The sequence below is a fragment of the Delphinapterus leucas genome, chromosome 18, assembly GCF_059928025.1.
Source record: "Delphinapterus leucas isolate spDelLeu-1000000601 "Yukka" chromosome 18, BTC_Dleu_Yukka2, whole genome shotgun sequence".
Lineage (NCBI taxonomy): Eukaryota > Metazoa > Chordata > Mammalia > Artiodactyla > Monodontidae > Delphinapterus > Delphinapterus leucas.
In genome coordinates this window covers 76,349,382-76,362,255 of record NC_143146.1, presented here as the reverse complement: position 1 = coordinate 76,362,255, position 12,874 = coordinate 76,349,382, and the positions used below count along the sequence as shown (strand labels likewise).

At 48.9% G+C, this 12,874-nt stretch overlaps 1 protein-coding gene across 2 annotated transcripts in view; it reads right to left on the bottom strand.

Moving 5' to 3' along the window:
- The window catches only part of MIPEP (mitochondrial intermediate peptidase), a 133,081-nt gene that overhangs the window by 23,559 nt on the left and 96,648 nt on the right, over positions 1-12,874 (bottom strand). The window contains exon 17 of one of the 2 annotated variants that reach the window (XM_022574503.2): positions 335-456. The exons of the other annotated variant lie outside the window; for it this stretch is intronic. Within the exon in view, the coding sequence (XP_022430211.1) occupies positions 335-456 (122 nt within the window). The remainder of the gene's footprint in view (positions 1-334; positions 457-12,874) is intronic. 2 annotated transcript variants of the gene reach the window in all.

Sequence of the window (12,874 nt, the reverse complement as noted above, 5' to 3'; positions counted from 1 at the left end):
TTATGAAAACTCCTGCTCCGCCAAGGCTGCTGGGACTAACGTAATAACCTGCGTGGGAAACTCGAGGGCGCTCCCAGCATCTAAGGGGCCACGGGCCTCAACCTGCGCAGTGAGGCCTCCTGACCGTGCGACCTGTGTGGTGCAGACAGACCGCTCTGAATGACTGTGAGACCAGGTCTCAATTAGTGCTTTGCTTTCCAAGGAAGCTCCTCCTAAGGACCCGTGGAACCAGAAGCTGGCTTCCCCGGGCTCCTGCTGGGGAGGGGGCCCCGGCACGCAGCAGCCCCAGCGTCCTGCGGGGATGCAGCAGGCCATGAACCCCCCGTCTTTTTACCTGTTAAACGGATCCCGGAGAAAGCACTCCCTCCAGACCATGGACGCCACTGCCCTGGACACCAGGTAGGAGTAGTATTTGGCACCGTAGCCCACGAGGTGGCTGAAGCGCAGCTGCCAGGCCTGCCGGACAGAAAGGACACAGGAGGCGGTGAGGCCGCATCCAGACGCCGTGTGGGCCCAGCGCAGGGAGGCACACAGGAAGCTGCAGACGTGCCCGTTACATGGCACCCTAGGGGGCCGGCCTCACAGGTGGTCACTTTCCACGTGGTGCACACTGTGGGGACTGCAGTGAGTCCCCTCAAAACCCTCAAGCCGAGCCCCAAGCCCCAGGGCCTCGGAGTGAGACCGTTTGTGGAGACGGGCCTCTAGAGAGGTGACGGAGGTAAACGAGGCTGCCGGGGCGGCCCCAGGCCACCAGCGCTGGATATGTAGGTCCTTGTGCGACGGGGGAGACCACGCCAGGACGGGGCAGTAAGGCGGCCTCAGCAGAACCAACCCTGACACCGGACTGTTCTGTACAGGTTCACTGCCCCTGGACTCGTGTCTGGCAGAAACAGGGAGGATGCCCAGACACGCAGCGTAGCGTCAGCAGCGGGGCAGCACGCGTGTCCCATGATTCCGGCCTGCTGGGAAGCCTGGCCACCGGGTCGGGAGAGGGCGCTCTGGCCTGGCACCGGGTGCCGTTCTTTTTGAGGACAGTGACGTTGTTACTGTAAAAAAGGCCACGCGAGTTCACAGGGAAGAATACCCTTCCACTGGAAAACTCTTTTCCTGCAAATACTGTTCTTTTTCTGGACCTACAAGGTGAAAACAAGTAGGTTCTGGGTGGTTAGTAGGAAGAGAGTTATCCAAGTGCAAAGGCATAAGCTGCCCACAGCACAGTCATGGCACCACTGCTACAAAAGCCAGAATTAACAGAAGCCATCCTCAAATGACACGGTTGTAACTTGAAAATTTTTACTTTACTGAAACAAATCTGACGTGCAGCAATACTCTGCTGTCTTTTCACGTGTGCTTTAGCTGACGGTAAAACTGTTAGGAAAAAAAATTGAAGCCTAAGTTTTTAAACTAAGGTGAATTATTATCTAATAAATCTTTTCACCCCCTGGAAAATAAAGTATAAAGTTTAATCATCACCACATATGTTTAACTAGATAAACAATTTCCACCTAACTGATCAAGCCACAAACTACAAGCGAACAGACAGTTCCCTGCTGACGGCGGGGCGGCGGATCCGAGGACACCTCAGAGTCCCCCACGTGGCACACGGGCCCGGCGCTCTGAGTGGCGTCCAGCACCTCACGACGGGCGCTCGGCCTGGGCTGGGTGTAGGGCAGGCCGGCCAGCTCTCAAGCTAGAGCTGGAACAGGAGGAGGTCTGGCGGAGGGAACGGGAACCCTCGGGATCCACCCTCCCCTTCCAACTGGGAAGCGACTGGAAGCAAGGGGGGGCTCGTGAGCTGTGTCCCTCCGTCTGTGTGGGACACCTCGCCCGGCCCTCTGTGAAGGCGAGACCCCAGGGGTGGGGCACCACAACCCAGGGCGGTGGTCCCCGACTCCACACAGCCACCACTGGTGCTGGACGGTACACTCGCAAGGCTGTCACAGTAACCAGACCCCCAGGCACAGGTGCCAGCACCCGGCAGAGCAGAGGTGCCGAAGCCCGGCAGCTCGCCCGGCAGGATCCACACCTGGATACCTGGACACAGAGAGTCCACGGCGTCTGCCTCCCACCAGCCTCCCACCTGGACAGAGCTACTCAGGCGGGGCGCACACCTTGCTGTCTTGTTCTTAAATAACAGGTTTCCATACCTCAAGACATGCTAAATAAATTATACCACCTGACACCTTTCATCAGCGGTCTGTAAGTTTATGGCACGCTAAGACCTACAATCCCATTGCTGTGTGACCACAAATAGCTGAACTCCTGATAATTCAGCCTAATGTTAAGTCCTTGTTACCACTTCACTCATTCACCTGGAAAAATAAAAGACAGCGTCTCATTTTAAGCTCTGGAATTATGTTACCCTCTTCCTTTTATCTCCAAGTTTCCTTCTTCCGAAAGGGACCTTTGCCAGATGAACAGAAGTTTTCACCCATCCTCTGAAGCGCAAGGTGAGGATCTGGTCTTAAGAACAAAGGACTCAGAAGCCTTTGCACTTTCTCTTTTGTTCTGACTAAAGGTGGGAACCGTCCCATCCTCACACGAGCCCTCCATCTGTCTGTCCTGAGTTAGACAACCTCAGCGATCCGCACTTCAGACAAAACCTTGGAGCAGGAGTGGCAGCGCGGCGGTGGCCCCGTGAGCACAGCCGCCGGCTGGAGCCCTGGGCGGGAGGCCCTCCAGGGATCCCTACCTGCTACAGCCCCCTTCTTACCCATGACATTCGTCTGTCCAAATCAGAGACGGGCCCAGGAATGGAAAGGAGCAAAGTAGCCAGTCACTTACACCTGGTTTCAGTTTCAGACCTAGATGAGGGACTCGTGCAGAGCCAGCACCCAATAACTACATGTTAGAAGTTGAGTGACCGAGCTAATCGTTGCTATTATCCTCTCAAACAGCACATCATTTCTCCACTTCCAGTTACACATGTACAAGTGCATTTAACTAAAATTTTAAAACAATCTTATTACTAGAATATTAAACCACCACATGAGAACAGAAACGACATCACTGCTTTCTTGGTTTGGGTCACACAGAACTGAAATTTCCTTAAGAGCAAGGTCCACGAGGCTGTGCCTGTGTCCAGATTCAGCACGGGGCCTGGAGCACAGCAGGAACTCAGCAGCTGTGCTGGATGGGTGGATGGACAGGTGAACAGATGGATGGACGCTACAGGATTCTGTCACAGGGATGCTCCGTGTTCCCGACAGACTGGACTTTGGACTGAGATGAGGAGTAACGTCCAGACCACGAGCACGAGGACATCACAGTTGCTACAAACGCATTCTGGATCTCAGGCTGTTATTATTATTTTTTAAAGAATTCTTTGACTACATTATATGACAGTTAAGACTTCTGAGGCTAGTTTTGGCACCAAATGTACGGCACCTGTGTGGTGTTTCCTCATGTGTGATTCAATCTCCGTCAAGCTTCACAGACTCTGAACAAGCCACGGGCCAGCAGTACCACACAGGCTTCACGGTGCAGCTGCTGCAACAGGACTAAAGGACAGCAGGCTGCTGCGCTAGGCCAGGCTCTGTGCGCGGACCGCCGGGCTTTGCACATTCCCCGAGGACAGTGCTGCTGGCTTGTGGATTATGTCCTATGACACCCAACCCTGGGCACCCAACCACAGCAGTGAGCGGGAGACACCCCCCCACACCTGCCTTCTCAGGTTCGTGTTCTTTCTTAATGTTTTCCATGAAGTAACACAGACTAGTACTTCTAATTTAATAAAAAGTCCCCACTGACATTTTACCAAAGCCCATAAACAACAATGCCAAACAAACAGGAATTCTCAGTTTGGAATAAAACTGAGAATTGATTTTAGATGAAACACAGCCGTCGCGGTAGGCACACTCTCAGGCGGCCTCCGTGGATGCCGGTCTGAAATCTCCTCACCATGAGTGTGGGCAGGACCAGAGCCTTGCTTCTGACCCCAGAACCGGCAAAGGAGGCGGGATGTCACAGCCACAGCGAGTTACTTACTTGAGATGTCTACCAGGCTGCAGACCCGCTGCAGAAACCCTCCTGTTGCCCGAGGTCAGCGGCCCTGGTGGGAAAGCCCACCAGCAGGGACCCTGTGGGATCTGGGGGTGGCCTCTGGGGCCCAGGGGTGTCCAACAGCTGACAGGCAGCAAGAAGCCGGGCACCTCCATCCTACAAGTGCACAGATAAGAATTCTGCCGAGCGACTTCCCTGGTGGCGCAGTGGTTAAGAATCCACCTGCCGATGCAGGGGACACGGGTTCGAGCCCTGGTCCGGGAGGATCCCACATGCCGCAGAGCAACTAAGCCCGTGTGCCACAACTACTGAAGCCCGCGTGCCTAGAGCCTGTGCAGTGCAGCAAACAGTAGCCCCGCTTGCCGCAACTAGAGGAAGCCCGCACGCAGCAACGAAGACCCAACGCAGCCAAAGATAAATAATTCAAATAAACAATTAAAAAAAAAAAGAATTCTGCCGAGAACCCAGGTGAAGCAGCCAAGCCCCCAGGTGAGCCATGGGCCCGGCCAACACCCCGACTGCAGCCTTGTGGGGGCCCAAGCACGGGGCGCGGCCTCCTGACCCGCGGGGGCCGTGAGCTGTGTGCTGCTGTAGCCACTAGGCGCACGGCAATTTGTCCCATGGCGATAGAAACTAACACCGTTATCTATTTCAACACGAGAGCTGTGTCCAAAAATACTAACAAGAAAAGTAAATGGAAAATATGGAAGGGCACCTATATTTATTAAATGTATAACCCTGTGTCTTCATGGATATCTTTTGAGGAAGGTATTCCTACAAATGCTTCATAATTTTCAGTAAATATTTTAACAGCTTACATTTTACAACAGACTCAAAAGTGTAATTTGGTCAAGGCTGCCGGCAGAGACTGCCCAGTACCCCTCGTCCGTTCAGAAACAGAACTGCCCCTCTGCCACTCAGCTGGAGCAAGGCCTGTGGCCACTGTTCTCCAGGCCTCCTCTGGGCTCAGGGTGGCTGTGCCCCTACTTCCTGCAACCCGATGTGAATGGAGATAACGTACTTCCCAGGTGCTTCAAAAGAAAGCTGCTCACACCCTTGACCTCCTTCTCCTTCCTGCTACCCCTTAAAGAAGTGAGAACCGGACCCACACCTGGGACTCAGAGAAGCCACATGCGGAGGAGCCGCCAGCCCACCGGCCCTACCTGCTCAGCTCTGCCTTGCTGGGCAGGAGGAAAGGAGCTTCATCCTACTTACATCACTGTATTTGGGGGTCTCTGTCACAGCAACTTAGCCTGTACTCCAACAGACGATCACACAGGATTCAGACCTGGCTTTCTTTTTTTTTTAGCGGTACGCGGGCCTCTCACGTTGCGGAGCACAGACTCCGGACGTGCAGGCTCAGCGGCCATGGCTCACGGGCCCAGCCGTTCCGCAGCATATGGGATCTTCCCGGACCGGGGCACGAACCCATGTCCCCTGCATCGGCTCTCAACCACTGCGCCACCAGGGAAGCCCCCCCGGCTGTCTTTCTAATTCAGAGCCCCTGCCTCACTGCTGCTCTGCACTGCACACCCCAAGTATCTAATATGGGACCTACTGCTCCCTACAAATGTGAAAGTTGCAACCGTCTTGATTTCAAATTCCTGACCCCTCCAGCAGATCCCCATGCCGTATTCCTGTGTTTATATTTGACGCCTACAACTTGTAAATTAATTTCCATCACGTCAGCTTCAACACATATCAGAACACACCACATAGCTATTTTTACAGCTAAAAAGGAAAGCCCCTATACAAGTTGATATACGAGCATTATACTAAGAATAAGTTAAAATGCTGACACTGCTGGACCAGGGGGAGGACTCAGGGACATGCGGGTGGCTCAGTGCTGACATCGGCAAGAATGTGGCTGAAGCATAATGATGCCAATCCTAAGTATAACAATAGTTACAATGTTAACACTGCTCACCAACATATAAAAATAGGCAGCAGCCACAAATCCCTCCTTCATGTCACCATCGCAGTCTGAATAATTTCCAAAGTGCCAATATGAGAACTTTATAAGATCTCAATGACAACTAGAAACCATTTTCTCTGCTAGTGGTAGACTTACGGCTCATTTTAAGGAGACCAGACCCAGTCTTATGAGAAAAAATGACTTCTAACTACCTGACCAAATCTCTTTAGGCAATTAATAGTGACACAAAACATTAACCGTCAATTCTATTTATATATAAATATTGAAAAAAATAAAAGCTCTGCAGAACAAAACTTAACCCCCCCTGGAAATAGCTGTATGTGTCTATCAAAAGCAAATCCACGAGCAGAACAAAGATGTAACCAATCCACATGGAAATGCATTTACTAGATGGAACATGGGAAGGTAACGTTAATCTAATTAAATGAGATAATTAGGTGAAAAGCAATAAACAGAACTGGAAACTAGACATGCTGGGTTTTTTCCTCCTAATCAAAGCTCCTTAATATTGCTTTTCCCCTTGCCTGTAACATCTCAAGGAAAAAATGGCAGATTCTTCATTTTAAAGGAACCCGTGGTCAAGTAATAAGGACTTCCACAGAAAAAGAGAGCCTCTGGGGTCAGGAGGGCAGCCCAGGGGAGCAAGGTGAGCCTCCACAAGGACAAGACACAATCCGGAAGCTCTGGTGTTGGCACTAAAACAACCAAAACACACTCACAAAACGGCAACAGTAAGTCCGTACCTATCAATAATTACTCTAAATGTAAACGGATTGAATTCGCCAATCAAAAGACACAGACGGGCTGAATAAACTAAGAACAAGACCCAGCAATATGGTGCGTTTAGCTTTAGTCTTTTCAAGGAACTAGAAAAAGAAGAACAAATTAAGCCCAAAGTCAGCAGAAGGAAGTAATAATCAGAGCAGAAAGAAATGAAATAGAGACTAAAAAGACGATAGAAAAGATCAGTGAAACTAAGAGCTGGTTTTTTGAAAAGTTAAACAAAATAGACAAACTTTTAGTTAAATTCACTAAGAAAAAAATGCAAAGGAGTCAAATAAAATTAGAAATGAAAGAGGAGACACTACAACTGATGCCACAGAAATACAAAGGATCATAGGTGACTACCATGAACAATTAGACACCAACAAAAAGGACAACCTAGAAAAATGGATCATCCATAAAACTCCAAGAGGAAAACAGGAAAATCCTCCTTGAATTAGCCTTGGCAGTGATTTTTTCAATTTGACACCAAAAGCAAAGGCAACAAAAGCAAAATTAAGCTGAGCAACGTCAAACTCAAAGGCTTCTGTAAAGCAAAGGAAACCATCAACAAAATGAAAAGGCAACCTGTGGAATGGGAGAAAGTATCTGCAAATCATGTAACAACTGATGTATGATGTCATTATATAATGTCTAAAGTATGTAAAGAATTCATACAACCCAACAGAAAGCAAACGACCTGCTTAAGACAGGGCCAGAGGGTCTGAAGACGTTCTCTTCCAAGGGAGACAAATGGCCAACAAATACACGAGAAGATTCTCAACATCACTAATCATTACGGAAATGCAAATCAAAACCACAATGAGATGTCACCTGACACCTGTCAGAATGGCTCAATAATACATACATAAAAAAAACAAAAAAAACCAAGAAGAGGGACTCTGCTACTGTCTTCATGACTGCGCAGTTCAACAAAGGCGGCAGGGCCTCCACGGGTGTGTCCTTCGTAGACTATGGGACTTTCTGCTCGTGCATAAAAAAGGGAACACAGAACAGGAACTCCTCGGCAGGGAGACGAGCCAAGAGCAGGGGTGCAGCCCTGGCCACCGCACCCTGGGGGCAGGGCCGGTATCGAACCGGTGGGAGCAGAGGCTCCTGAAGCTCCGCCTTCCCCCCTCCCAGGGACCCTCAGAGATGAGTAGCTATTGTCTCTAACCTACAGGCCGGAAGCCCCCTCTCCTGTGAGATCAAGCTGAGGTACAAAGAGGGGAGGACACCTGCAACCATCTGATGTCAACTAGGGCTCAGCACCTTCCTGCAGCAAACAGGCCCGGGACCCGGGAGCTTCCCTTGGAGCCCCGGCTTCCCCGCCTCACTCCGCATGCCAGCAGTCAGGAACCTGTGCGGCTCCCTCCCTACTTCCCTCCGTTTCCATTCCAATGACACTGCAGCTCGAGGCCTCCTCCAGCAGTGATGACAGTGGGGGACACGCGGGGTCTCCCCCCAGCCCGCCGGTGGCGGGAGGGCTGTGCCACCCGCTCCCTCCTCTCTTGCTGGTTGGGGCCCTGGCGCAGTGTGTCCCCGGTGTCAGACCAGAGTCCTGGGCTCAGGGCCGCCGCCCCCAGCACGGTACCCCTCTCCCCTCTATTCTCTGGTCAGCACCCGGATCATCCTTGTGGATGGGCTGGGGAAGGTGATCTACAGACGGGGGGATGAAAACACACTTGCTTCATATTTTCAAAATACTCTCCCAGTTCCAAAGGAGTTTCATCGTGCCCTCAGAGTCTCCAGAGAGAAAACTGGAGGGGCCGTTCCTCCTTCCCTGACCTCCACACCGGCAGCGGCGGCTGGCACCTTACCCACCGGGGGTGGGGAGCTTTGGTGCGATGGCTCCGAAGTCATCCATCTCTCCATGCCCGGGGGAGCCTTCACAGACGCCGCCCTCACGGCCACACTGCGGCCGGGGAGGCGGACACTAACAAGGGCCACCGGCCTGGCACTCATCACTGTGAGGCTCCCGGACCCTCACCTTGACCACGCCCGCCTGGCAGGGCTGCCGTGCGGATTACACGACGGCAAGTAGGGAAGAGGCCCGCACTGTGCCGGCCTGGGGGGGCCTCCACTCCTCAGCCACAGACCTGACCCTCTGCAGTCGGGGACAACACTGTGACCAGCACGGTGTTCTCAAGAGATAGTCACAGAAAGCAGGTAGAAAGGTAGGACAATTAGAACCAAACTGCTGTAATCTGGACATAACTGACATCTGTCAGTCCCAATTCTCTTTCTGTAATTAGTTTCAGTAATCCCTGAAATTATTAAGATGTCAACAAATAGGTAAAAAAAAATAGTGTACTGACTATACACACACACGCACAGTCAATTTCTGAAGTGACAAAAGGTATGTACCCAGCTACCTTGGTTGGAATAAGTGCTACTTTGCAAACTCATTTCCTAACTCGCAAGGTGAAAGATCCCTCTGCATCATATTAAAAGTACATCTGGGGCTTCCCTGGTGGCGCAGTGGTTAAGAGTCCCCCTGCCGATGCAGGGGGACACAGGTTCGTGCCCCGGTCCGGGAAGATCCCACATGCCGCGGAGCAGCTGGGCCCGTGAGCCATGGCCACTAAGCCTGCGCGTCTGGAGCCTGTGCTCCACAACGGGAGAGGCCACAACAGTGAGAGGCCCGCGTACCGCAAGAAAAAAAAAAAATCTGCTATTAACTTTCATTTGTGTTGCCTACGATGTGTTATAATACAAAAGATAGACGTGTGCAGTGAAGAAATATGTCTCACTAAGGGTGATGCTCCTGGTGAGATGAGACTGAATTACAGAGAGGTAAGAACACGCTCCCCCTTGGAGCATGCAGTCCCTGCCCCGCCTGTAAGGCAGGCCCTGGGCCCCTGCCAGAAGTTCCTTGAGCGGCAGCACAGAAGTGCAGCCCGGGGCTCTCGATGCTATGTCATCTGCAGGTCGTGTCACTACCTGCATTTTGTACAGAGTAACTGACAGAAATAAAGTTCGTGACTGATCCACTGAAATTACCAGGGCTGCCTGCTTTCAATCAACATGTCATCAGTCCTCCCCGATTATTTCGTCTGAAGAATGTCCAAAATTCCTGATGTAACAGCTTTTAGCAATTTCTTACCAAAAAAAAAAAAAACCCCAAAATAACCCTGCTATATTTGTGGTTGAAACATATGGAAAACCTGGGTAATGCCCAACAGTGCATACTACCGCAGCTCAAAACAAGTGCTGGATAAAAAGAATCAACACCTAAGTATTATTACAACTTTCATATAAAAATACTATCAACTAGCATTACTTCACAGTGCTATAATAACAGGTGCTACGGGTAGGCTTTCTTCGTCTCGTATCTCCTGAGTCTGAAAGTTCAAGGTGTGATCTTCCGAAGGGTCCGCTGTGAGCAGTGGCTTGTTTAAGGCTGAAATGGACCGATGGCCTTTTACTTCCTTCTAAATCTCTAGGGTACTAAAGTCTCACTCCACGTCACAACAGCCAGCACACCTTCTGCGCTAGCTGACCTCCGGCTGGCCTCGCAGTTCAACGTCCTCCTCGCGGGAAGGAGCACAGCCCACGTGTCCCCCATCACAGCCCCGCCCTGCTCCCCGGCGGCTGCCGGCATTCGCTCTGTTTAAAAATTCAGATAAAATTCACACACCATAAAATTTACATTTTAAAAGTGATTTTTAGTATATTCACAAAGCTGTGCAACCATGACCGCTATCAAATTTTCATCATCCCCCTAAGAAACCCCTTACCCGCCAGCACTCACTCTGCACTCCTTCCCCCAGCCGCTGACAACCTTCTACTTTCTGTCTCTGTGGATCTGCCTATTCTGAATATTTCATATAAGTGGAGCCATACAGTAACCGGCACTGTGTGTCTGGCCTCTTCCACTTAGCGTACTGTTTTCAGGAGTCATCCACGTTGCAGTGCGTGCCAGTACTTCATTCCCTTTAATGGCAGAATAATATTCCACTGCGTGGATACGCAGTATCTGCACGTCCATTCATCAAACGTCAGCTAGAGTACATGTGGTTTGCTTCCACTTTTTGGCTATTATGCATAAAGCTGCTGTTAACAGTAGTGTACAAACTTGGGGGCAGACACGTTTTCATCTCTGCTGAGTATATGCCCAGGAGTGGAGCTGCTGGGTCATACAGAAACTGTGTTAACTTTGAGCACTGGCCAAACTGTTTCCCAAACCCTCTGCACCACTTTGCATCCCCACCAGAGGTGTATTAAGGCTCCAGTTTCTCTACATCCTTGTCAATACTTGTTACTGTCTCTTGTTATTATATCCATCCCAGCGGGCAAAAAGTGGTAAACCTCATTGTGGTTTTGATCTTGCACTTCCTTAAGGACTAATGTTGTTGAGCATCTTTTCCTGTGCTCATTGGCCATCTGTGTATCCTCTTTGGAGAAATGTCTATTGAAATCCTTTCCCCGTATTTAATTGGGGTTGTCTTTTTATCGTTGAGTTATAGGAGTTCTTTATGTATTCTTGGAGATTAATACCCATCAGATATCTAGTCTTCCATTCTGAGTTGTTGTATCCCTTTCCTGATGCTGTCCTTTGAGTACAGATTTTTAAATTTTGATGATTCCAAATTATCTTTGTGGATTTTTTGGTGATTTGTGCTTTAGCTGTCAAATCTAAGAAAGCACTGCCTTACCCAAGGCCACAAATCACCGCACCCACTGAGATGACCATGTAATTGTTCATCCTTCACTGTGTCGATATGGTGATGACACCCGACTGATGTGCAGATGTTAAACCACCCTCGCATCCCTGGAATAAATTCCCCTTGACCGTGGTGTGTGGTCCTTTTAACGTACTGTTGAATTTGGTTTGTTAATATTTTGTTGAGGATTTTTGCATCGATGTTCATCAGGAACACTGGTCTCTAATTTTCCTTCCTTGTGTCCTTGTCTGGCTTTGGCATCAGAGTAATGCTGGTCTTGTAAAATTAATTTGCAAAGTGTTCCCTTCCTTTCTGATTTTGTAAGAGTTTGAGAAGGACTGGTATTTTTTTCTTCAAATGTTTGGCAGAATTCACAATGAAGCCATCCGGTCCTAAGCTTTTGTTTGTTGGGAGAATTTTGATGCCTGATTCAATCACCTTACTAACTAGTAACTGGCCTGTTCAGATTTCCTATTTCTCCATGATTCGATTTTGATAGGTTGTATGTTTCTAGGAATTTATCCATTTCTTCTGGGTGGTCCAATCTGTGTCTAATTGTTCATAGTCTTCTTACAATCCTTTGTATTATCAATTGTAATGTCTCCTCTTTCATTTGTAGTATTATTTGAGTTCTCGCTTTTTCTTGGTTAAGTGTAGCTAACAGTTGTCTATTTTGTTTTTCTTTTCAAAAAACCAGCTCTTAGTTTCATTGATCTTTTCTACTGTCTTTTTAGTCTCTATTTATTTCTCTCTCATCTTTATTTCCTTTCTTCTGCTAACTCTGAGTTTAATTTTGTTTTCTTTTTTTGTTCTTCTTCTTCTAGTCCCTTGAGGTTTATAGTCAGGTTGTTTATTTGAGGTATTTCTTCTTAAATGTAGGTGTTTATGGCTATAACCTTCCCACTTAGAACCACTTTTGCAGCATCCCATAATTTCTGATATGTTTTGCTTCCATTTTTGTTTCAAGATAATTTTAAATTTTTTCTTTTGATTTCTTTGACCTGCTGGTTTTCCAGGAGTATGTTGTTTAATTTCCACATATCTGTGTAATTTCCAGCTTTCCTCCTGTTACTGATTTCTAGCTTTATGGCATTTTGGTCAGAAAAGATAGCTGGTATGATTTCAGTCTTCTTATGTTTGCTAAGACTTGTTTTGTGACCTATCACATCATCTATGCTGGAGAACGTTGCACGTGCACTTGAGAAGAATGCGTATCTTGCTGCTGTTCAGTGGAATGTTCTGTGTTTGTCAGGTCCGTCTGTATAAAACATGGCTCAAGTCCAGCGTTTTCCCGTTGATTTTCTGTCTGAATGATCTATCCATTGCTGAGACTGGGATACTGAAGTTCCCTATGATAAGGTTGTCTGTTTCTTCCTTCAGATCTGTTAGTATCTGTTTAATACGGTTAGGTGCTCTGATGTTAGGTGCATGTATATTTATGACTTATATTTTCTTGATGAACTGACTGCTTTATCATTATGTAATAACCTTCTTTGTCTCTTGTTAC